Source organism: Lycium barbarum, chromosome 3, assembly GCF_019175385.1.
Source record: "Lycium barbarum isolate Lr01 chromosome 3, ASM1917538v2, whole genome shotgun sequence".
Classification (NCBI taxonomy): domain Eukaryota; kingdom Viridiplantae; phylum Streptophyta; class Magnoliopsida; order Solanales; family Solanaceae; genus Lycium; species Lycium barbarum.
Genome location: NC_083339.1, coordinates 43,823,227 through 43,849,805, shown reverse-complemented (window position 1 = coordinate 43,849,805; position 26,579 = coordinate 43,823,227). Strand labels below are relative to the sequence as shown.

Below are 26,579 nucleotides of genomic sequence, written 5' to 3'. Positions count from 1 at the left end.
CTTTAACAGCCTTTGCATATGGATAGTTGGCATTAGTAACTCTAGGGGGGACTATCAACTCTGGTTTTGTGTTGCATTTAATGAACCCCTCGATCTTAAATGCTAAGTCACACCAACCTGCGTTCAAAGCTAGTCCAAGATGATAAATATTGATCTTCCACTACCATTTAATGATAAAATGCTCATATATCTCCCATGTTCATTATGTTTCCCGGTACAAAAGTGTTATGTGTCACCTTATGTGGTTTTCCATCTCCTAACCACCATCTTTTTGTCTCTTGATGCTTCTTTTAGAGTGAAACATATCCATTCCATGATCTTGCTGCTCATGGATGACCTTCTCATCATCTTCCGACTTCTTTCTACCCATTTATACCACACTATGCCTTCAGAAAACCATCTGGTAACATCAAAGGACTTGAACCCAACATTAAAGTAGATCTTGTTCTCTTATTTCCTTATGAAGAGAGATAACCAGGCTGAAAAAGAGAAAAACAAAAGAAAACAACTATCACAGAAGATAATAGCTTAATAGGAAAGGAAAGAAAATGGATTTCTCCTGCAGAAAGACATCGGAAAAGTGAGTTTCCCCCTTCTAGGAAGTAGGAGAGAGAAAAGTACTGAGGAATGTGCCTAGGTAGTTTTCTTATTTTTTTTATTATTCTATAAAGATTGTTAACTTTTAAATTATCAAAAAAGAAAAAAGATAACAGTTATAGGGGGTGTGATTTTACAAAGAGAGAAAAACTTGACTATTATAATGAGGTATTGTTATATAAGGATGTTGTTATAGAGAGGAGTGACTGTATAGGCAGAGTTGTAGTCACCCATTGAGTGCTTTGATAGCAGCTATAGAGAAACAACACAACCATTAATAGACAATGTTTTGAAAATTCAAACTAATTAGTATCTCTTTCTCTTTCATTTATGTAAATATTATTATTAAATAATACTTATTACATATATCATTCTCCTTTTACCATGACTTTCTTGTTTTGTTATTCCTTGCTTTCATATTGTTTTCAATACGCTTGATCATATCTAACCTTTTGTCTTGTCTTGTCTTTCTTTCTCTCCTCTCTTGAGCCGAGGGTCTTTCGGAAACAGCCGCCCTACCTTTCAAGGTGGGGGTTAGGTCTGCGTACACTCTACCCTCCCCAGACCCCACATAGTGGGATTATACTGGGTTTGTTGTTGTTGTTGTTGTTGTACTTATTACACATATCAACCCCGCAAAATTTAATGTTCTTTTAAAAGGAAAAAAGGACTGACAAGTCTAAAGGAAAAAAATATGTATTATCCCTTTCTTTTATCGGTCTTGCTGGTTCATAAATATGAAGAACTTGAGATGTAACCAAAGCAACCGAATGACATTGACGTATTAAAAAAATAAAAGAATATTAAAGAAAGCATGTCCCATGTAGCATGATAAAAATGTGGTATGGTTAAAAAACGTGGTAAGATTGTTTTATATAAAAATGTTGTAATATAAATAGAATTTGAGGGAAGATTTGTTTCACAAGTTTAGCTTCGATAACATAGATCACTTTCAAAAAAATTATTTTCAAAAATTAAATCAGAAGAGAAATTGATGTTATAAAATATAAAGTTAAACTAGAAAGAATATCCCTATATTTTCTTTAACACATATTCACTCCAAACAATTTAAAGATCCAATCTTGAACTAGTAATTAATGATTAGTAGTAGCGCTACTTACTTCTTGTTGACATTAACTAATTTTCACTCCAAGCTAATGAAAAGATCCAATCTCGAACTAGTGATTATTATGATACTGAGTTAATACAGTTACAAATTTCGTGTGAATTTTAATCCTCCATTCCTCTGTTGGTAAAAGGTTTTTTTTTTTTTTTTAATCTACTACTCATCCTAGGACTACTATTTCATCCACATCCAAACAAATATATATATATTTATATTCACATGGCCAATTCAAATATCTTTATCTGAGATAGTTGTGTTTATATATAGTTTTCATATCATATTGTAACACGTAGCTTTCTTTCAGTTTATCATATTTTACACGTCTCAAGTCGTTTGGTCTTTCTTTTGTTTTTTCTACCTTCCCCTTGAAGTTTTTTCTCATCTTTATACTTGTTCAAAGACTCGACCTTTTTCCATATTCTTCTCCTAAATAATACTTGCCTCAAAGAGTCTAAATATTGCTAGATCATTAATGTTTACGATCTTGGGTGTCATCAAGATTTATTTTTTCATGTAAATTTGTTTGTTTAGTAGCTAAATTTTAACTTTTCTTGATCTGGGTCATCTTTATTTTTCTCTATTTAATTGAGGAAGTAAAGATGAAGGAAAAAATAGGGATTTTAGTGTGTGTATGGTTTGTGTTGTTTGGTTCTTGTTTTGGTAGATTTGTGGTGGAGAAGAATAGTTTGAGAGTAACATCACCAGACTCAATTAAAGATGTGTATGAGTGTGCAATTGGGAATTTTGGGGTACCACAATATGGAGGAACAATTGGTGGTATTGTTATGTATCCAAAAGCTAATCAAAAATCATGTAAAGATTTTGCAGATTTTGATATCTCATTCAAATCTAAGCCTGGTGCTATGCCTGTCTTCCTTCTTGTTGATAGAGGAGGTAATGTTTCCAAGTATTTCTATTGCCTTTGAATTGGAGTTGCTACTTGTTTTTATGTTTTAATATTCTGCTAAATGAGATTCCTGTTAATTCAGTTAAGAATTTTGATTTGTGCTTACATAATAGGAACATGAAAGAATGGATTCATATATGTTAGATATAATGGTCAAAAACACACCTGAACTATTACTTCTTTTTGCTAGTTTCACACCCAACTATCAGTTGTTCCCTTTTCCAACCTGAACTTTTACTATCTATGTATTAAAATACACCATAGTGATAGTTCAGGTAGGAAAAGGGAACAATTGATAGTTGATGTGTGAAACTCGCGAAAAAATAATATTTCAGGTGTGTTTTTGACCATTAAGGCTATATGTTATCTAGTTTTAGTCCTTTGCTACTTGATTTTATTATCAGATGTAGACCCTGGTAATGGAACATGACAAATTTCTGCTGCCTGTTTAGGGAAGAATTGCCTTTACTTTTTATTTTTTTATTTTCTGAGAATTCAAGAACAGGCAAGCCTTACCCCATAAGAGAAAAGGAGAACTTGTTGCTAGGTGTTTGCTGATATTACGATCTTTCACTCAGTGATATGTAGAATTGCAAGCTAGTGCTCAGAGAAACATTAATTCAGATGATTCTGATGCCTTTTGAAGCTAAATATTGTAATGCAACTGTGAGCATGGATTATTTGGCTCTTGCACTAAATAACCGGGGAGTATTATTAATGCACGTTTTCTGTATTTGGAGTGCTTTTGCTTGTTAACTTATTGTAACAGTTTCATGTTGAAACAAAATATATAGGATTTATTGTCGTGGATGATTTTAAAGCTTGTATAAACTGTGTACATCTAACTTGTGCTTTCCACGTGTTTGTTCCTGTGCTGGCAGATTGCTATTTCACGCTGAAGGCTTGGAATGCTCAGAAAGCTGGAGCAGGTGCTATTCTTGTTGCTGATGACCGTGTTGAACCTTTAATTACCATGGACACCCCCGAGGAAGAGGATGCACAGGCAGATTATTTGCAAAATATAACTATTCCATCCGCTTTAATTAGTAAATCTCTTGGGGATAGTATCAAGAAGCAACTATCTAAAGGAGAAATGGTTAACATAAACCTCGATTGGAGAGAGGCTCTTCCACATCCCGACGAGCGAGTGGAGTATGAATTTTGGACCAATAGTAATGATGAGTGTGGGCCCAAGTGTGAAAGCCAGAGAGAGTTTGTCAAAAACTTCAAGGGGGCTGCCCAGATACTTGAGCAGAAGGGTTATACACAGTTTACTCCCCATTACATAACTTGGTATTGTCCGGAGGCTTTTATTTTGAGCAAGCAATGCAAGTCTCAGTGTATCAACCATGGCAGATACTGTGCTCCAGACCCTGAGCAGGACTTCAGTAAAGGTTATGATGGGAAGGATGTTGTTTTGCAAAATTTACGGCAAGCTTGTTTTTTTAAGGTTGCCAATGAAACTGGGAAACCCTGGTTGTGGTGGGATTATGTCACTGACTTCGCAATACGGTGTCCAATGAAAGAGAAGAAATACACGAAAGAATGCGCAGATCAAGTAATAAAGTCACTTGGTAGGTTGGAGTTTCTTTCCTTTCATATTTCTGCTGCTGTTTGCACTTTATGCACATCATTGCTTCACTGTTGCACAGTACATTTGGTGGTGCTGGTCATTCGTTGCTAGTGATAACTGTATTTTTTTTCGGTGTTTCTGTCTTCTCATCCTTGTTCATGAGATGAGAGAACTAGAAAATATCATCGAACTTTTGTAATCTACCAAAAGATCATAGTTTTGTTGAACTTGGTGTCAGATATTTATTATCCTGCTTGAGTTTAAATAGATTTGTTTGGCTGCAGTCAAAATATACAGAGTTGAATCTACCTTCTTTTTTCTTTATTTGATCACCGAGAAATTTGTCTGGAGCCGACCCTTTGGGCCAACCGCAGCCTTCAAAACTCAGGGATGATGGGCCCGCCCCTCTACCCTTCTCCACTTTCTACCGTCTTTCTTGTATGCTATTTTTGTTTCTGCATTGATAGTTCAATTGACAATATTCTACAAGAATTTTCCGTATGATAATGAGAAATCCCGACAGCACGTGATAGTTTTGGCTATATGCTTTTATACTAATTCCTTTACATTAGCTGTTCAAGTATCAGAAATGGGCCACAAATGAGATCACGCTCCATGGTTTCTCTCTGGAGCTAAGGTCTATGCTGCGCATGGCTATACAAATTTTTTTCCTTGCTATGTGGTTCTTGTGCTTTAATTAATTCTCCTTACTCATCATAGGAATTTGAAATGATGTCTTGAATTTTCCTTTTTTTTCTTTCAATGAACTCTGCAGGCTTTGACGTCAAAAAGATCGAAAAATGTGTTGGAGATCCTGAAGCAGATACTGACAACCCTGTTCTAAAGGCTGAACAGGACACCCAGGTGTGTATCCTATAGAAGTGATAGAACAGATCTTCTATATTGCCTCTGAGACTTTGTTGAATTGAATTTGCACTTTTTACATTGCTTCTTTCAGATAGGTAAGGGTGCACGTGGGGATGTGACTATCTTGCCAACTCTTGTTATAAACAATAGACAGTACAGAGGTATACCTTGTTTCATTTAGAGCAAGTGTGTTTGACTTAAATAGAAAGAAAAAAATCTTATTTTGAAGTATTTGTCTTCATCGTAGGTAAGCTGGACAAGGGAGCAGTCCTCAAGGCAATTTGTTCAGGCTTTGAGGAGACAACCGAGCCTGCAATTTGTTTAACTGAAGGTCAATTTTCTTGATCTTTTCTTCAGCTTGAAGGCTTAATATTTATTTGGTTTAGCTTCTTGCTGCTTGTGTATGATGAGACAAAAGACTGAGAGATGTCTCTTACTGGGATCTTCCTCAGTTCTTTTTTGTATCTCCAATGGTGTAGAATCATTTTCTTGGTTGCAAAGCCTGGTGAAAATATGAGAAGTTTTGCTTATCTTCTCAAAAGGAAAATAAAATATAAGAAGGGAGAGAATATTACCGGTATAAATTCTTGCAAATGCTTTTGGCTGCCCGACATATTCCAACTTCTAATTTGATGAGATAAAAACTACATTAGCTACAATTGCTACATCAAATTCGGATTATTCCATTCGAACAGGTTTTCAGGACCAGCTAGTCTGTAGTTTATGTGTTATTTCAACAAGGTGGTATATAAAAGTTGTTTTAATACTTGCTTTGCAGATATAGAAACAAATGAATGCTTGAAATCAAATGGTGGGTGCTGGCAGGACAAGGCTGCTAACATTACAGCATGCCGGGTAGAGTTATTTGTCAATCGGCTGCTTATTTGGCAGACCTTATTTTGCACAGTTCCAGTTTTATTTGCTTCTAGTTCAATTTCTGATCCATGCACAAAATTGTGATGCAGGATACTTTCCGTGGTAGAGTATGTGAATGCCCAGTAGTTCAGGGAGTAAAATTTGTTGGTGATGGTTATACTCACTGTGAAGGTAAGATTTTCATCCACTAATTGTCATCGTTTGGCGTTGTAGTGATGCATGCGTGTTGCCTTCAGAGACTGATCTTTCGAGATTGTGGTTTGACAGCATCTGGAGCATTGCGATGTGAAATAAACAATGGAGGCTGTTGGAAGGGAACCCAAAATGGCAGGGCATATTCTGCTTGCATTGTAAGACGCTTTATTCAAGCATGCTTAGCATTGCCTTTTGAACTGTCCTCCTTAGCAATTCTCATTCTTTTTTGGGAGGCCCTAAGCGCCTTCCTTCATTAGGCAGTTATCTCAAATGACTTTCTGTAGACAGAGGCATTATATGTCATATCCGTGTCTTGTCAGGATGATCACACAAAGGGTTGCAAATGTCCACCAGGATTCAGAGGGGATGGAGTTAACAATTGTGAGGGTATGTAGAATTTGTTCATTATATATCAGTCCGTCGACATATCGCAGAGCGTTTCAGCATTTAATTCTTTATTATTTCTTGAGATTTGGATTCTGTCTCTGTTTAATTGCCCCAAAAATATTTGCACCTTATTCTTTCTAAGAGACCAAATCATTTAACTTCCTGTCATAGGAACACATTAATGTGTATATGCCATCGAGGTTGGAGTCGGAATAGTGTAGCGATTTTGTTAAACAATTATCTTGTGACTAAAAGTTTGTCGTCAATTTTGCCTTCTTCAGACATTGATGAATGCAAGGAGAAGCTGGCTTGCCAGTGTGCTGAGTGCAAATGCAAGAACACTTGGGGTAGTTATGATTGCAGTTGCAGCGGCAATTTGTTGTACATGCATGAACATGACACGTGTATAAGTAAGTTGAGAAGCTCTCAATTTGATGAAAATGTACTTGTAACGGTAGACATAGGGTTTCTTATATACTTGGCTTTGGTGAAGGTAGTTAAGTTTTCATAATATGATGTTTCTTTATAACAGGTAAGTTTCTATAGTATGATGGTTGTGATATTAGCATGATTTAGCTTATTTTAAACATAACAGAATTTTGCCAACTGCATACTAAAGACTTTGATCTACTTTTATTCAAAGTTACATGTCTGTCGATGATCTCTTCTGGGACTAAGTTTTGTTGGAACAATTGCAGGCAAAGATGCCAAATCAGAGTTCAGCTGGGGCCTTGTTTGGACTATCATATTGGGTTTGGCTTTTGCAGGGGTTGCAGGATATGCTGTGTACAAGTACAGAATCCGGGTATGTCATTGTACAATGCTCTTAATTTTATCAAAGACAGACAACTGTCTCCTGGTGAAAACACAAAAAACAAAAAGCATTTGAAATGTTATGCTGGTGCTAATTAACCAGTTTTTCCACAGTAATTAACAAATGATCTTCAGAACTAATGCTGTTAGAAAAAGTGCTTTGGGAGTATGAAAATACTTAGGCAAGCCAAATCTCCTTGGATGCTTTTCCTTTTGGATTTTGCGTTTGAGTTACCTGTTTAAGTTGTTTGATCCTTAAATATACCTGGTTGATTGATGGGAAGGCCAGCAAGTTCCTTTTGCCTTACCAGAAGTTCCAGTTATAAACTTTCACCCGAGTCTTGTGTGAAAAAATTCTCCAAAATGAGATGTTCCACCAAATCCCACCATATTAATAAAAGCAAGAAAGTTAAGAACTTTTAGAGTAAATATCAAGTTTTTGGAGGGGATATCTTTCTTTGATTTTCACCAAGAGAGGTTTTCAAAGGTTTCTTTACGATGTAGTAACTCTCTCCAATCACCATCTTTGGGACAGATTCGTCTTTTCTTTTCAAGCGGCTTTTGCCTTTCTTGGAATTAGCATTAGATCCATGGCATGTATACACGGCTCCCAGATTCGATGCAGTGTTTTATCTGTTTTCTTGTTCAATGTTGCTTTCACCTTTTCATTAAATCCTGGAACCCCTTGTATGTGCAGAGATACATGGACTCAGAGATTCGCGCCATCATGGCACAATATATGCCTTTGGATCAAGGAGAGGGGGCTAATCATGTTTCCCATGGGAACGTCTAATTATAGATCATTGCTGAAGAATGATGATGGCATCAGCTAAGTTCTTTGTGCTTATGCTATTCCCCTCTAGAACTCTCATTTAGATAAACTAGTTAGATCTTATTTATGTACATGTATGTCCTAACTATGCACATAAACCCAATAATAGGAATATTTTCCTTGAATTGGATTTGCGCGATGTTTCACTCTTGGAAATAAGGAAATGCGCAGTATCAGTTTGTATTCCACTTGAGAAAGCATTTTGCATTGCACAATATGTATGAGGGGGTCCTGATTATGCCATCTCTTCCTGTTTTGGGTTGAGGCATAATTAGTTGGTTGATATCTCCTTCCCTCTTGTAAACGGTCATTTATTATTATCCAACAGCAGATATGTATAAGTAGAATGTACCAATTGTCAGTTATGGCCGCTGCCACAATGTTCTCAGTTGGCGGCGAAGATTTGATGGGCGATTTACAAGAATGGCCTTGGAAGTTAAGTGCTCTTGAACTTTTGACACCGTTTATTCCATGGTAAGGCTTCAAAGTTAACAAGTTTTGACTTTGAATCTTGAAGCTTTGTTCGTGGGCAAGTGAGATTAAAACTTAAAAAGTTTAAGACCATTCATTATTAGGTGTAATTTCTTGAGATTTTTATAGGTCATTGTTACTCTTTCTGGTTCAAAAAGCGCGTTCACTTAACTATTCACTCTTCAAAGAAGTGTTAATCCTAGGCAAAAATAGATAATTTGATTAAACAACTCTTAATTAAATAGGTATTAAGATTTGTTCACTTAACTTTTAATAAGGGCAAATTTGAAAAAATAAGGTAAATTCTTTCTTAATTTAGTAAATGGACACTCTTTTTGAACAAAAAAAATAAAGGTTATATCGACACTCTTTTGAACTGGAGGGAGTATTGTCAAAACTTTTTCGGTATTCAGGGCAGAATCAAAATCTAACCAATTACGAGATGATAGTTCAAGAGTGATTTAGGGTGTGTTCGGTATGGAGGAAAATGTCTTCCAAGGAAAAATGTTTTCCTAGAAAAATAAGTGAATTTCTATTTATTTTTTCATGTTCGTTTGGGTAGCGAAAAATAAATGAATTTCTTACTTATTTTCTAATGTTCATTTGGTTGGTAGAAAATATTTTCAGGAAAATACTCACCCAAGCCCCACAACTCCGCCCAACCCACCCCTATTTTTTTTTATTTTTTTTGAAGTTTTTAATTTTTTTCTGGATTTTTTAAACCACCACATCCCTCCCCCCGCCCCGACCCGCGTGGACCCATACCACACCAACCCCCCACCCCCAATTTTTTTTGAAGTTTTAAATTTTCTTTTCTGGATTTTCTAAACCACCACATCACCCCCTCCCCCCACCCCTCGCATAGACACCCCCCCCCCCCCCCCCCCAAAAAAAAAGAATTCTTAAAAAAAGTTTTAGAAGTTACTTTTTTTGGATTTTTACACCACCCACCCCCTCCAACAACCACACAAACTTTCAATTTTTGTAATTTTTTTAGTAAAGGTAAAATTAAATAGGAAGTAGAAATTCAGCGCAGGGGGGGGGGGGGGGGGTGTAGAGAATCAAAAAAGAAAACTTTTCAAAACTTTAAAAAAAATTAATTTTTTTGGAGGGGGGTGGGTGGGGTGAAAAAAAAGGAACTTTTAAAACTTTTTTTAAGCAAAAAGAAAAAAAAATTGGGGTTGGTGGGGGTAGGGTGCGGGGTGAGGGGAGTGGGTTGGGGGGTGGGTTGAGTGGGGAGTGGTGGTGGTGGGGGGAGGGATGTGGTGGTGTAGAAACCCATAAGATTTTTTTTTTAAATTTGGGGGGTGGGGTGCGGCGTGGGAGGAGTGGTGCATGGTTGCGGAAGTGGTTAAGGTTTGGTAGTTGGGGGTAGGGGTGAGAGGGGGGAGGTGGGTGGTGCAAAAAAAAAAAATCATAACTTTTTTTCAAAACAAAATTAATTTTTTTTTGGGGGGGGGGGGGGGGGGGGGGGGGCTGTGGGGAGTGGGGGTGATGAGGTGAGGGTTGGTTGGTTGGTGGAATGTATTGTGGACTTGTTTTTCCTACTTTTATTAGGGAAGTCATTTTTTCCATTTTTAATGTTGTTTGCTTATAGAAAATATTTTTCAAACTTTTTGACCAAACGAACATAAGAAAATTGGAAAATGTTTTCCTCCATACCGAACACACCCTTAGTTATTTTACGGGTTCTATTTTGACTTACAGAGTCCTTTCGATTAATTTTTGAGTTGTATTTGACCTGATTTTTTCAAAATAGGAAGCAATAGCAGGCATATGTTAAAGATATGTCATAACGTCTATCACAAATTCACAATGTCTAGTATAAGTAACAGGTGTTATAAAATAATAACTATAAAGTAAATATACGGAAGAATATGTAGAGAGATATCAGTTTATATTACTTCTGCTCTTTCAACATTGCATCTGTGCATCCTATTTATAGAGAAACAGGACATGAGATATTTTGAGATATTTTGGGATATTTTGGGATATTTTGGATATCCACTATTTGGGATATTTTTGACACTCCCCCTTGGATATCCATTAATAGATGATGTGTCTCGTTAAAACCTTATTAGGAAAAACCCTGTGGGAAAAAGTCCTAATGAAGGAAAAAGAGTGCGCATATCTAATAATACGCTTTGAGAGTTGCCTCATTAAAAACCTTACCAAGAAAACCCAATGGGACAAAACTTGGTTAAGGGAAAAAGAGTACAACATGTATTTCACTCCCCCTGACGAAGATCAAGATTCAGATGTCGGAGTCTTCGCATTCCAATCTTGAATATCATCTTCTCAAGAGTTGAAGTTGGCAAAGATTTAGTGAACAAATCTGCAGGATTGTCACTTGAACGGATTTGTTGCACATCAATATCACCATTCTTCTGGAGATCATGTGTGAAAAATAACTTTGGTGAAATGTGCTTTGTTCTATCTCCTTTTATGAAACCTCCTTTTAATTGAGCTATGCATGCAGTATTATCTTCATATAATACTGTTGGTATTTTTGTATCACACTTCAAGCCACATCTTTCTCTGATGAAATGTATCACTGATCTCAACCACACACATTCTCTACTTGCTTCATGAATAGCGATTATCTCAGCATGATTTGAAGAAGTAGCAACAATGGACTGCTTGGTCGATCGCCATGATATAGCAGTACCTCCGCATGTAAACAGATAGCCCGTTTGAGATCGAGCTTTATGTGGATCAGATAAATAACCTGCATCTGCATAACCAACAAGATCTGTACTACCTTTGTTAGTATAAAACAGACCCATATCGCTAGTTCCATTCAGATATCGCAATATATGCTTAATCCCGTTCCAATGCCTCCGTGTAGGAGAAGAGCTATATCTTGCTAGCAAATTAACAGAAAATGCTATGTCAGGTCTTGTAGCATTAACAAGATACATAAGTGCACCTATTGCACTAAGATATGGTACTTCAGGACCAAGTAGCTCTTCGTTTTCTTCCTGAGGTCGGAACGGATCTTTGCTCACTTCAAGTGAGCGAACAACCATAGGAGTACTTAAAGGATGCGCATTGTCCATGTAAAACCGATTTAAAACTTTCTCAGTATAGGCAGATTGATGTATAAAGATTCCTTTTGCGAAATGTTCAATTTGCAGACCAAGACAGAGTTTTGTCTTTCCGAGATCTTTCATCTCAAATTCTTTCTTCAAATATTCAATCGCCTTTTGGAGCTCTTCTGGAGTTCCAATGAGGTTTATGTCATCAACATAAACATCAAGTATAATGAACCCTGATTTTGTTTTCTTAATAAAAACACATGGACAAATGGCATCATTTATATATCCTTCATTTATCAAGTACTCACTTAGGCGATTATACCACATACGCCCTGATTGTTTTAAACCATATAATGATCTTTGTAATCTGATTGAATACATTTCCCGAGACTTTAAACCAAATGCTTCAGGCATTTTATATCCTTCAGGAATTTTCATATAAATTTCATTATCAAGTGAACCATAAAGATAAGCTGTAACCACATCCATAAGATGTATTTCAAGGGTTTCATAGACAGCTAAACCCATGAGGTATCGAAATGTTATAGCATCCATAACTGGTGAATATGTTTCTTCATAGTCGACGCCGGGTCTTTGAGAGAATCCTTGTGCAACAAGGCGTGCTTTGTATCGCACAATTTCATTTCTCTCATTTCTTTTCCGTACAAAGACCCATTTGTGACCAACTGGTTTTACACCATTAGGCGTTTGGACTACAGGTCCAAAAACCTCACGTTTAGCAAGTGAATTCAATTCTGATTGAATTGCTTCTTGCCATTTTGGCCAATCATATCTTCGTCGACATTCTCCGACAGATTGAGGTTCCTGATCCTCACTGCCCTTTATAATATTTAGTGCAACATTATATGCAAAAACACTATTCACCACAATTTTCAAACGATATAGTTCTTCACTCACTGAAGTCTCGGGTTTGCTGATTTCTTCAGGAATATCAGAATTAATCAGATCTTGAATCTCTTCATGAGATCCTTTCATAGTGTCATTCTGATCATTGTTTGTATTTCTTTTTCTTGGATTTTTATCCTTGGAGCCCAATGGCCTACCACGCTTCAGGCGTGGATGAGATTCAGAGGCTATGACACTAGTAGATTGTCCCTTTGGAACATCAATTCGAATAGGCACATTCTCTGCAGGGATATGCGACTTAGTTATTCTTTTCAAATCAGTAAATCCGTCTGGCATTTGATTTGCTATTTTCTGTAAGTGGATGATCTTCTGGATCTCCTGCTCACATATAGGGGTACGTGGATCAAAATGAGATAGTGATGGAACTCTCCACGCAATTTCTCTTTTGATTTCTTTTCTCTCTCCCCCTAATTGTGGAAAATTTGTTTCATCAAATCGACAATCTGCAAATCGGGCAGTGAATAAATCTCCCGTCAATGGCTCAAGATAGCGAATAATGGAGGGTGATTCAAACCCAATATATATTCCTAACCTTCTTTGGGGGCCCATCTTAGTGCGCTGTGGTGGTGCTACAGGCACATATACAGCACAACCAAAGATTCGGAGATGAGCAATATTTGGTTCATGACCAAATACTAATTGTGACGGGGAGTATTTATTATAATGAGTCGGTCTAAGACGAACAAGAGATGCTGCATGTAAAATAGCATGACCCCAGACGGTTGTAGGCAACCGTGTTTTCATAAGTAATGGTCTTGCTATCAATTGTACACGCTTAATAAATGATTCAGCAAGGCCATTTTGGGTATGAACATGTGCTACAGGATGTTCAACCTTTATCCCAACTGATAAACAATAATCATCAAAAGCTTGGGATGTAAATTCTCCAGCATTATCAAGACGTATAGCCTTTATAGGATAATCTGGGAAGTGTGCCCTTAAGCGTATTATTTGTGCCAATAATTTCGCAAACGCCAGGTTGCGAGATGATATGAGGCACACATGAGACCATCTTGAAGACGCATCTATTAGAACCATAAAATATCTAAATGACCCACAAGATGGGTGAATAGGTCCACATATATCCCCATGTATACGATCTAGAAAAGCAGGGGATTCAATGTCAACTTTCATTGGTGATGGCCTGGTTATCAATTTGCCCTGATGACAAGCGACACATGAAAATTCACTACTTTCAAGAATCTTCAGGTTCTTAAGTGGATGCCCTTTTGAATTTTCAATAATTCGTCTCATCATTATTGATCCAGGATGACCCATTCGGTCATGCCAAAGCACAAAAGTTCCTGAATCGTTAAACTTCTGGTTTACGATTGAGTGTGCTTCCATTGTACTAATTTCTGCATAGTACAGGCCAGAAGACAAAGTTGGTAATTTCTCCAAAACATATTTCTGGCCGGAGACATTCTTTGTAATGATAAGATATTCATCATTTGTTTCATTTAATGTCTCAACGTGATACCCATTACGGCGGATATCTTTGAAACTCAACAAGTTTCTTGGGGATCTAGAAGAGAATAGTGCATCTTCTATAACAAGTTTCGTCCCCTTAGGTAGAAATATAGTAGCTCTTCCGGAGCCTTCAATTAATTTCGAATTGCCAGAAATTGTATTAATATTTCCCCTTTTTCTACGCAATTGAGAAAAGTATTTCTCATCTTTGAATATAGCATGCGTTGTTCCACTATCAATCACACAAATATCTTCATGATTTGTCATTGATCCAAATAATATTTGAGGATTTTTCATATATTCTTCAAAACGAAAGAATAGGCAAAGTAAACATCGAAGTAGATATTTTGATTAGACAAAGTATTTCACACACTTTATTATATATATATGGAAACATAACCACATTAGATAATACAAATGACATGTATGAAATATCTAAGTTAATACAGATCCATCACCGATCAGATGATTTATTTTCCCTTCAGGGAGTTCAAAGAAATCTGTCACATCTAGATGCATGGGCTCAACATTATCTTCAGAAATAAAATTTGCTTCGGCATCCTTTTCTGCCCTTTTGAGGGAGGCTTGATATAGCTCAACAAGGTGCTTTGGCGTACGACAGGTACGTGACCAGTGCCCTCTTCCTCCACATCGGAAGCAATTATTTTCTGAATTTTTCTTTTGCACAACTTCATGCTTTTCATCCTTCCTTTTACACTGCTGGTGCTGAAGGGTATTATATGGTGCAAAACGAGAATCATGATTAAAATTCCTTCCTCGACCACGACCATGACCACGACTGGGGCCACGACCTCTTCCACGCCTAGAATGGCGAAAATTTGCCTCATTCACTTCAGGGAATGGGGCAGTACCAGTGGGTCGGCTTTCATGATTTTTCATCAGTAATTCATTATGTTGTTCAGCCACTAGAAGATGTGAGATTAGATCAGAATATTTTTTGAACTTCATCTCTCGGTATTGCTGCTGCAGGAGCATACTCGAGGCAGGAAAAGTGGAGAATGTTTTCTCCAACATATCAAGATCAGTAATATTTTCACCACATAATTTCAATTGAGAAATAATTTTAAACATAGTAGAATTGTATGCCTTAACAGATTTAAAATCTTGGAACCTTAAATGGAGCCAATCAAAACGTGTTTGTGGAAGTATGACCATCTTCAGGTGATCATATCTATCTTTCAGATCATTCCACAGCGTAAGAGGATCTTTAACCGTGAGATATTCCATTTTTAAATTCTCATCAAGATGATGGCGGAGGAATATCATTGCCTTAGCACGGTTTTGATTTGATGCCTCGTTTTTATCTTTGATGGTGTCTTCCAGACCCATCGCATTAAGGTGAATCTCGGCATCAAGAATCCAAGACATATAGCTATTGCCGGATATATCTAAGACTACAAATTCACGTCTTGAAAGATTTGCCATTAGTAATGGAAAACAAAGAAATCAATACCTTCGAGGCTTGTAAAGTATTTGCTCGAGATGACAGAGTCTCGTGCTGATAACGTGTTATAAAATAATAACTATAAAGTAAATATACGGAAGAATATGTAGAGAGATATCAGTTTATATTACTTCTGCTCTTTCAACATTGCATCTGTGCATCCTATTTATAGAGAAACAGGACATGAGATATTTTGAGATATTTTGGGATATTTTGGGATATTTTGGATATCCACTATTTGGGATATTTTTGACAACAGGCCAATTGATAAATAGTTATACGTAGGACAACTTCATAATTTTAACTGCCAAAGAATTATGAGAAACGAAATTGCAAAAGTTGTGCCTGCTCGTACAAGGTCATACTGAATAAAATTTGCTTCCGGTTTTATCGAATAGTGTAAAAAATATGATTCTAGTAGCATCGTGATAACGAAGCATTGCATTATTCAATTGCCTAATGTAATTTTGCGCGAACATTAAGAAAATTCCAGTTGAAGCTTACAAAACCAGTTTGAAATTTGAACACTTGTTTCCTTGCAATGATAACTAATGCAGAAATGCCATTAAGAGCAAGAAGATACATTGCCATAATACGTCAACCAACGTCCTGAAAGAACCAATCACTCAGCTAGAAATATCTTCCTGAAGTATAACCTAATAGTCGTCTTAAGATGTTCAAGGAATTACTCATTTCTAGCCTGCAAGATCTGAACTCACTACTATTTAGTACGGGGAAATAATGCACAAACACTCTAGTTGCAATATTTAGAGACTCATTAACGTAGGCAAACGGAAAATCATATCCTTGTCCAGCAGATCACCCAATTTGCATGAGCAGATTTATTTATTTTAGGACTAGTTGTTGGGTCCTTCAGCGAGTTCAGAGCAAGATGCAGCACAAAGAAGCTCATATATTGGACAAATTATCTACCAGATTGTGATTGATTTGAACTTGAATTTCCCGCAACTCCTATAGCATGTCTTTCTTGCCTGGACCGTTCAAGAAGCAGGAATAAAAAATTAGAGAACGAGCAGAAACCGACATGAACTTTTCTGGAATTCTAGATAGGGCAGCTGAAGTGACCTATAAAAGCATTCAATAGGACTCCAACAAGATAAATCCAGAGAAACTTTCTTTTTGATAATTTACTACAGAGAACATGCTTGTATACATAACATCTTGATGTACATTAACATTACCCTGAATTAGCTTAGTTATCTGTCTGTGCTGTCGAGTTTGAACCCTTCGTCTGCTCACCATCCCTTAAGATTCTATAAGCATAGAATGCTGCCACCCCTCCACTACACACAGCAAAAGCCAATTAACAACACTAACGTCAGCACCTGAGATGCAACAATCTACAATGCCAGGGCACATAACGCATTCTTTCAAAAAATTCATGTAGCTAGATCACTTTCTCATGGGGATACAATAACAAGTGCACCTTAATCTCAAGCTAGAAACATATGTATGAACATATATTAAGAGAAAGCTCAAGGAAGAAAGCAAAAATTAGACCAGGAAGACGGAGAGCGACAGTGGAACAGAAGTTTTTTTCCATTAAGATGAAAATCAAGTTTTTCACATTCAACAAGGCAAAATCATTGTGAAAAATAATACTACCTTTGTCCCAATTTATGTGATGCACTTTCCTTTTTAGTCTATCCTAAAAAGAATGATACCGTTCTATATTTAGGAAGAATTTAACTTTAAACTTTTCATTATTCCCTTAATGAGATGATTTATAACCAAACAAAAAATATCTATGGCTTATCTTAGAGCACAAGCTCCAATTTATGTGATGAACTTTCCTTTTAAGTCTATCCCAAAAGAATGATACTGTTCTATAGTTAGAAAGAATTTAAATTTAAACTTTTCATTTTACCCTTAATGAGATAATTTATAACCAATCAATTATCTATGGCTTGTCTTAGAGCACAAGCTTCAAAAGTCTTTTGTTTGTTCTTAAACTCCGTGCCCAGTTGAAGTGCATTACATAAATTGGGATAGAAGAAGTGATAAATAACATTTCATAAACAACATGAGAGCAAAAATTTCTCGAGGGACTTGATGAACTCTGGTGCACTTGTTTATCATGCTCTAAGTAAACATGTTCATCCTACCATCATTAGCAAGTATAGAATCTCCCACCAGCCTTTTTAAATGAGATAACTGCATCTAGAGCTAGCTTGCATCATGACCCTTGGTCGACGAACTCTGGTGCACTTGTTTATCATGCTCTAAGTAAACATGTTCATCCTACCATCAGCAGCAAGTATAGAATCTCCCACCAGCCTTTTTAAATGAGATAACTGCATCTAGAGCTAGCTTGCATCATGACCCTTGGTCGACGGATTACATCAAGTGGGTTGCTCTCACCCCCCCCCCCCCCCCCCCTCTCCCTTTCTTTCCCCATCCCCTCTGTCAAATCCTTCTCTTCCTTCGATTTGAACAAGATAGAAAGAATATTTTGAGGAGGACAATGAGCAAAACTAAACCAGCAAAATAACAAATAAGAGTGCAGCATTAAAAAAAGGTATGCAGGGGCTGGAAATATGGAAACCTGATGATGGCTGTAATAAAATTGAAAATAAACGGTCTCTGCAAGGCAAGAGAAAATAAGTTGTCAGAAATCATAGCTTAAACATTATTGACCGAGAACAACTGGATAAGGACTATACAGAGAGGGAGGGGGAAGAAAAGGAAGTCATGCCTGCAACAGCATGCGAAATTCTCTGACAAATAAGATGGTAGCAATGGCTGCAAAAAGAGAAAGCATGTAACAGGTAAAGCAATGGCTGAAAAATGAGAATGTGTATAACAGGTAAAGCAATGCTGCACTGATTAATACAGAATTTGACATATGAGAAACAAATTCCAGCATTACAATCACAAATAAAAGGGTTGTTTTTATCAAAATTGTAAAATTATCTGGAAGTCAATTTTCCCAAGCAGGACTGAAAAAATGGAAGATTTTGAAGTGGATAAAGTTATGAAATCCCTGAACTAACCTACACTAGCCAGTGCGTACCCTTAAATATTGCAAGCATGCTGGAAGCAGCGGAGTAAGGTACAGCTCACAACCACAATGGGAGAAAAAGATACTTGGAAAGGCTCGTTGATATAAAAAGAAATAGTTCTGTTTTTATTTTTTTGGGCTCGTAACTTGGAAAATTGGTGAAATTGTCACAGATGATCCCCCTAAATTGTTTAAATTCTGTTTCCACAACTTAATCTAAAGTTAATAAACAAAAAAACCAAACAATAAAAAATCCAGATTCCGCATATGTTATCTAGAATAATAAATATGAAAGTATTTCCACATCAATATTAGCCAATTAAAGCTCAACCCAAATTAGTTCGGATTGGCTATATGAATACCCTATACCAGTTCAGCTCCATTCAGACCCATTTCGTTCAAACAGACACTAAAACTAAGGGCTAATTTGCATATTATTACAACAGCAGCTATGACTCAATTCTGAACTAGTTGGGATCAACTATATGAATCCTTAATATATATTCCACTCAATTTGAAATTGATTCATCCCAATACTCGATCATTTGTATTTTAAGACAAATTAGGGATCTCTAACACTAGAGATTCTCTGCTTCTTTTACTTACATTGCAAGTTTATTCGTCCTTCCTATATAATGGCATGTCGCTATATGACAATTACATACCAAATTCACAAGCAATTCATGACACCCTTTGCTGAAATTGGTAATAGCAAACTAATACATAGAAGATGCACCAAATAAACCAGAATCTTCTTTTGAGAGTTGCATATAGGTGTTAGTAAGAGTACATGCGGAGTGGGGAGTAAATGATGATAGATTGTCTCTCAAATGCTAACCTGCCTGTCCCTTTAAAGATAGGGAAGTTGACTCTCCACTTTTCCATGATCTTAAACTTGAGATGCTCAAGGCCAAAAGAGTACTACCAAGTATAACACCAAATCTAAGGGCAGCAATGCTTCCACTTAGCATGAAGTACAAAAAGCCACCAGCAGAAAGAAGAGTTCCTGCAGAGCATGACCAAGGCAATGAAAAAGCTATAGGTTTCAAGGCATTGCATGCTTCATTCCAGAGAACTTTAAACTAATAGTAATTCAAAGAAAATCATAAAACAACTTATAAAAACAAAACTTCAAAACTGCACATCGAACAGTCCCTTACTACTACATTTGGAAATATCAGCTCTACATACCATAAGGTATTCCCACATAAAAGTCTCGCACTTTCGACACGTCATTCAATTCATCTGCAGAGGAAGCAAATGTTTCAACAATATCTTTCACTGGTTCAGGGGAGTTCTCAGCAGCATTGGTTAAATATTCTTTACTATCCTCACTAATTTCCTTTGCAATAGTAGTCAAATCTTCTCTTGCTTTGTCCGCTTGAATTTTTAATTTCTCAGAAGTGTCTTTCAAAATGATCATAGCTTTATCGGAATACACCTCATATGCTTCTTGTGACACAGCCTGCACCTTCATTGCTTGTTCTTTGAAGGAAGCTAGGGTCTGTTTCCAGGCTTCTTCTGACGCCTCAGTCTCCCTCTTAAGATCATTATTGTCCTTCTCTGATTCAACATCTGAAGGCTTCTGAAAATATGAAAACTTTTGACTCATAAAATTGAAAGAACTATGCCTAACATGATAAAGATCAATATGGATCAACAAATAAATGTTATACAGAGCGATTAACATACTACTCCCTCCACCCCAATAAAATCGTCCTAATTTGACTTGCTTGAGTTTAAGAGTAAAATATTTGAATCAATTATCATATTGAGTTTGCTTGGAAGTTTCTAAAATAATAGCTTGAGATGTAAAGAAAGTGGAACAGTTATACAAATACACGCCACATCAAGTTTGATATAAACATGAGCAGTTTATCCTACTACAAGTCTACACTTGTTGGAGAGGAATATTTTCCATTTAAGCAAAGCAATCGATATTCTTTTGGGTGGACCAGAAAGGAGAGGTCAACTTAATAGAATGGGGAGATTAGATGCTCCATTCCTTTAATAATGGAGTATTCAGTATCACATCAACCAAAGTTCTGGTATCTTATAGTGCGCTGCTCTTAAGTTGTGTTTTTATTAAAAAGAAAAGTATGTAAACAAGTTTATATGGAAAGGTAAATTGTTACTTACAAGTTATGGGCATACTAGGAGAGATATGATTAGGAACGAAGTTATACGGGCCAAGGTGAGAGTGGCCTCTGTTGAGGAAAAAATGAGGGAAGCGACGCTAAGATGGTTCGGGCATGTGAAGAGGAGATGTGAGGATGCGCTAGTAAGGAGGTGTGAGAGGTTGACTATCGCAAGAGAGGTAGAGGTAGGCCGAGGAGGAACTAGGGGGAGGTGATTAGACAGGATATGGCACATCTTCAGCTTACTGAGAACATGACCCTAGATAGGAAGGTGTGGAGGTTGAGGATTAAAGTAGAAGGGTAGTAGGTAGCCGAGTGGTGTCGCACTTTAGGTGGGAGAGGTAGGGGCTAGCCTCCTCTCCACGTACCCTTGTTAGTAGTATTATTTAGTAATCTTGCAGTTTTCTATTCTTCGATGTGTATTACTATCTTTTGCGCATTTGCTTTGTATCTCGTTACTTTGTATTTGCGTCGATTTCCTTTTTTTTCTTTTGAGCTGACGGTCCGCGTACACTCTACCCTCTCCAGACCCCACCTGTGGGATTACACTGGTTATGTTGTTGTTAAGTTCACAGTGTGTATACCAAGAAAGTTAGGCCCGAGACTCCTTCCTATTCAGCATTCTTGTTATGGCATATAGAGCTATGCTCAATTCTTTCAAACGAAATGACCTAAAACTATTGAAATTCTGAAAAACAGTTTTTTGATAATAAAGCTGCTACTTTTGACTTTTAAAAAAAAAGGGGGCGCAGCCCGGTGCACTAAGCTCCCACTATGTGTCTTTGCCGGACCACAAGATAGATGTCTATTGTTCGCAACCTTACCCTGCATTTCTGCAAGAGGTTGTTTCCAAATAAAGCTTCTACTTTTGACTGCAATACAAAAATCAAATAATTTCGGAAACTCCTCATTTAACTAACTAAACGAGCTATTGAAACATACTAAATGAATGAACAAATTAAAATCTACTCCCTCCGTCTCAATTTTAAGTGTTAAATTTCCTTTTTGGTCTGACCCCCTATATTTAGTAAGTTAATTCAAGCATGTTTACCTGACAAGTTTAAAACCACAAGATATAAAAGTCAATTTAGTACACTACACGCGTCTTTAATTTAGGGCTACCAGATTCATAAGTCTTTTTTATTACTTAAACTTCATACCGGGTGAAAGTAAGACGGTTAAATTGGGAGGGAGGGAGGGAGTAATAAATGAAAGAAGAAAGTAGCAAGTTTATCACTCACGGATTCCTCATGTGAAGCTGCGAAGGGGAGAATCGATCTACGCCGAGCCAACGGAACCGAGCCGAAGCAAAGTCGGGACCGAGAAACAGGTAAAGTAGTAGTTCCCTTGTGTGTAAACCCTAGAGATGTAGGACTATAACACAGCGCCACCATTGAAGAAGAAGAAGAAGAAGCTTGCTGCTTTAAGAGAAGAGATGGGCTAGGGTTAGGGTTTGATATGATAGCAACATTCATTTCTTCCAATGTTGCTTTTTGCAGGAGTAGGTAAGCTGAGATGGCTTTACTTTTGTCCAAAATAGCACCCCAGTTTTCAATTTCATATCATAGAGGTGTTGCGACACGTAATACACCCACATGACCCTACTGCATCTTCTAACCTCGTAAAGCTCCGGGTTATTCTTGCTTCGATATTGAGTATAGTATCAACCCCCAATTGCACAAATACGCGTCAAATAACCATTTGTCCTTTACAAAAGGTCTTTTTGCTTGAGAAAGGACATAAATGGTAAGTAGTTCAAAATAGTCCATTAACTGTACACTTAACAGTTTTAGCCCTTTAAGTTTGTTACAAGTTAATAAAAATGATCTCTTAATTATGAGAGTTGGTTAAAAATAGTCCCTTAAGTATGCACTTAACACTTTTGATCCTTTAAGTTTGTCAAAAGTTAACACTTTTAGTCTCCGATAAAATATTCATCGAACTCTGTTTGTTAGATTTGACGAGAATTATAAAAAAAACATAATAATTAGCGAGAACTCACATTTAGAGGTACACATTACTAAAAAAAAGATCAAATACCTCGGAAAAAAACCGACGGATGTTAGTCCGTTATAGGAAAAAATCAACAGAATTGATAGTGTCAGAAAATAATGTCTCGGAACACAAAGACCGACGGACTGTGTCGATTAAAACTGAGGGAGTCCATTGGCTAAGTAAAATACACCAGACTTTAGAAATAAATTAGAAATAGCAGAAACTACAAAAGTTGTCACTACTAAAAACAAGTGGAAAAACAATGGACGATGGATAAAATCGAGGGAAAATATTTTTATTTTATTATTTTTTACGAAAACCCACGGACGTCTGTCGGTTATTTTCAAGGAAAAATGCGCGGAAACTATTTTTTTTTTTAAAAAAGAATCACTATAATGGAAGTATTTATTTTTATATCAGGTTTTCAGTAAAAACGACTCTAGTGTATTTTACTTAGCCGATGGACTCCATCGGCTTTAATCGACAGAATCTGTCGGTCTTTGTGTTCCGAGACACTATTTTCTGACATTATCAATTCTGTAGGTTTTTCCTCCGTTTTCCTTATAACCGACTGACGTCCATCGGTTTTGTCCTGAGGTATTTGACCGTTTCTTTAATAATGTGTACCTCTAATGTGAGTTCTCGCCAATTTCTTTTCATAGTTCTCATCAAATCTAACAAACAGAGTTCGATGAATATTTTGTCAGAGACTAAAAGTGTTAACTTTTGGCGAACTTAAAGGACCAAAACTGTTAAGTGCATACTTAAAGGACTATTTTTAACTAACCCTCATAGTTAAGAGACCATTTTTGTTAACTTGTAGCAAACTTAAAGGACCAAAAACGTTAAGTGCATAGTTAAGGAACTATTTTGAATCTACTCTCATAGTTAAGGGACCATTTATGTCCTTTTCTCCTTTTTGCTCTGTAGAACTCTACAATTTTTTTTTAAAAGATTATGACCCTTGTGGGACCTACATATTCAAAAGAGATTGCCAAGGAACATTTGTGATTGTCTTGCAAAATAGAAGGGCCTTATGGCAATTAAAAGATTGATTAAGAGCCCGTTTGGCTTAGCTTATAAGTTGCTGAAAACAGCTTAGCTTATAAGCCATTTTGTACTTAAAATAAGCCCAAAAAAATAATTTGGCCCGTTTGGCTTAGCTTAAAAAAGGCAGCTGCTTTTTTTAAGCCCATCCAAAGGGGCTCTGAAGAAATTTGGGTAAAACGATGGGACATATTTGGAACCGATTCTTTTCCCTCCATATAATCAAGCTTCTCAAACAAGATGGTGTGAAAATATAGATGCCTTGCAAAAGATTCTTGTTTTGAGTTGATAGATTTCTGGGTAAGTAAATTTGTATTATTTCAAGTTTTGTTTTGTGATTATTTTGTGGGTGAAATTGAAAAAATGGGGAAACCATAAAAGTAGAAGATACACCAGAAAAGAGATTTGACAGTTGAAGTAGGAGATTTGTGTATTAAAACATAGGAGATATTTATAGAATCACAGGAGATTTGTGTATTTAAGTAGTAGATAAACAAGATAAGAGATTTGATTATTGAAGCAGGAGATTTCTGTATTTCAAGGTAGGAGATCTAAGGTCAAAACGCAAGAGATTTGGGTGTTGAAGTAGACGATGAATAAGAAAAGAGATCTAATGACTTGAGCAAGAGATTTATGTTAACACATAGATCTTTTTTATAGGATTCAAGATATTGGTACATATTAATTATTTTTTTTGTGTTTTGCAGGTTATCATTTATAAATAACAATGGATAATCTGATTATTTACATTGAGTTTGAACTCAAGGAGGATTTATTTTAGGATGATTCATTGTTGTCAAGGAATATGTTATAATGAGTTGGTAGAAGTAATATGCTGACGCGGCAAGATAACATGTGATCCGGGCAACATTAGTTTGAGTTATAAGCCAACAGTTTTGGATAAAAATTGGCAAGAGACACCATATGTTCCAGTAATGGATGATTTTAACTTAAAATCCTATTTTACAATTGTTAATGAACTAGGTGCTAGTCCAACACTGAAAGTGTGTTTACTTGAGGATGGAAAGAGAATAGAAAAGACAAGAGCAGTAAATTGTGAAAGTGGTGAAATACAGGTTCTTGTGGGAAGTAATGAGTGTAACATGATCCAAGAGCATTATAGTACTATTTTTGGAAAAGAAGAACAACCAGTTGATAAGTTTACTTAACTTCACTTGGAGCAAAATGTGATTCAAGAGCATTATAGTCCTATTTTTATGGAAGAAGAACAACCAATTGATAAGTTTGCTGAACTTCAATTGGAGCAGAATGTGATCCAAGCGCATTATAGTCCTATTTTTGTGGAAGAAGAACAACCGATTGATAAGTTTGCGGAACTTCATTTGGAGCAGAATGTAACCTCTGATTACCAAGTTGTTGATAATGAAACAATGTATACAGAAGGGGGTTATCCTATGGCAAATGTGGCTTCGGAGGACAACTTTACAACCATGTCAAGTGACGAGTGTTGCAACGAAGATAAATTTAGTGATCTTTCAGACCTTCATTTTGGGCAAATATTTGAAGGCGAAAAGACAGTTTTGAAGAAGTTAAGAAAGATTGCTCTTATTGCTAAGTTTCAAATGAAGACAAAGAAGTCTAATCCTTAGTTGGTTTTTGTAAAATGTATTATTAAGAAGTGCACTTGGCATGTATGTGTTATAAAGTTGGAAAATTTGACACACTTTGTTGTCAAAAGGTATTGTGGTGAACATAATTGTGGTATTAAAAATGCGCCAAAATATCATAAACTAGCTACATCTAATGTGATTGTCGACATGATGCATAAAAATTTTGATGCATCAGGACAAGACCAACACAAAAGAGATAAGAGCTTTGGTACATAATGAAATTGGATGTGAAATTAGTTATTGAAAAGATTGGAAAGCAAGACAAAAATCCTTGGCTATCATAAGAGGGGCCCCAGAAGAAGGTTATTCATTGTTACTGGGGCACTTGCATATAACATCTCGTAAATCCGAATTAGGTGTGAATGTGAAATAATTGGAGTTGGATATCATTTTAGCTATATGGATCCCTTCGATATGGGTACAGGTGTTAATGATCTTTTCGGGGTCAAACGAGGTAAGGAAGTTCGTTAGAAATCCTGAAATTCATCTAAGTCTGAGACAGTTTTCAGTTATGTCTAGTTTTCGGGCATTTGTGTTAGGAATTTGGAAAAACTTAAAACATAAAAGTTGTAGGTATCTGAAATATCTTTCCAATCGTACAAAGTGGGTCTCAAACCAAGCTATGTACATGGAGTTATGATCATTTTACTGAGCAAACATTGATTATCGGAAACACGTGTTGGGCGTGGGTCGCGGGCCCATCACGCAAAATACAGCTGCAGACAAATTATGTTCAGGCGTTAGAGCTATGTCACGTGGACAACACATATCCCATGATCAGGCGTTGCACCCGTGACGTGGGCTCAACGCGGAGCGGGTTATTTTTCTGGTTCCGAATTTTCTTTAAGTCCTACTTCATGTTATTTCCCACTTCGTTCCAAATCAATATTTCTGAGGAAAAGAACCATAGAAAATTCTCTCTAACCCTAAGGTGAGTTCCCACTAAATCTTGATCATTCCCACACCATATTCATCCCTTCTTGATAGCAAATCATCTCTCTAAAACCCTAAGTTCTTGAAATCTCAAGAAGAAGAAGATAGGGGCGTGTGTATTTTGTCTAAGAGGTAAAATTTCTAAATTTTATAAGTATTAATAAATTTTGGTTAGAGTAGAAAGTTCTTCAAGTTTTGAATCCGTTAGAGATTCATGAAAGGGTTCAAGAACCCGTTTATAGGCTTAGAAAAGCCCTAGTTTTAGAATA

The 26,579-nt window shown here is 36.6% G+C and overlaps 2 protein-coding genes across 2 annotated transcripts; one reads left to right on the top strand and one right to left on the bottom strand.

Moving 5' to 3' along the window:
- The first annotated feature begins 2,022 nt into the window (after positions 1-2,022).
- On the top strand, positions 2,023-8,520 carry LOC132631091 (vacuolar-sorting receptor 1-like). Its single transcript, XM_060346691.1, has 12 exons — positions 2,023-2,617; positions 3,512-4,204; positions 4,979-5,067; positions 5,162-5,231; positions 5,318-5,401; positions 5,849-5,925; positions 6,036-6,117; positions 6,214-6,296; positions 6,462-6,528; positions 6,810-6,938; positions 7,227-7,333; positions 8,039-8,520. Exons 1-12 carry the CDS (start codon positions 2,323-2,325, stop codon positions 8,132-8,134), a joined length of 1,872 nt encoding a protein of 623 aa, XP_060202674.1. The 5' UTR covers positions 2,023-2,322; the 3' UTR covers positions 8,135-8,520.
- Positions 8,521-16,086: 7,566 nt separating this feature from the next.
- On the bottom strand, positions 16,087-22,353 carry LOC132631090 (protein FATTY ACID EXPORT 3, chloroplastic). The gene is made up of 7 exons (XM_060346690.1): positions 21,946-22,353; positions 19,758-20,151; positions 19,405-19,572; positions 18,261-18,307; positions 18,111-18,148; positions 16,747-16,848; positions 16,087-16,536 (listed from the first exon to the last, which is right to left on the bottom strand). The coding sequence occupies exons 1-6, from the start codon at positions 22,177-22,179 to the stop codon at positions 16,758-16,760; spliced, it is 972 nt and encodes a 323-aa protein (XP_060202673.1). The 5' UTR covers positions 22,180-22,353; the 3' UTR covers positions 16,087-16,536; positions 16,747-16,757.
- Positions 22,354-26,579: the final 4,226 nt, after the last annotated feature.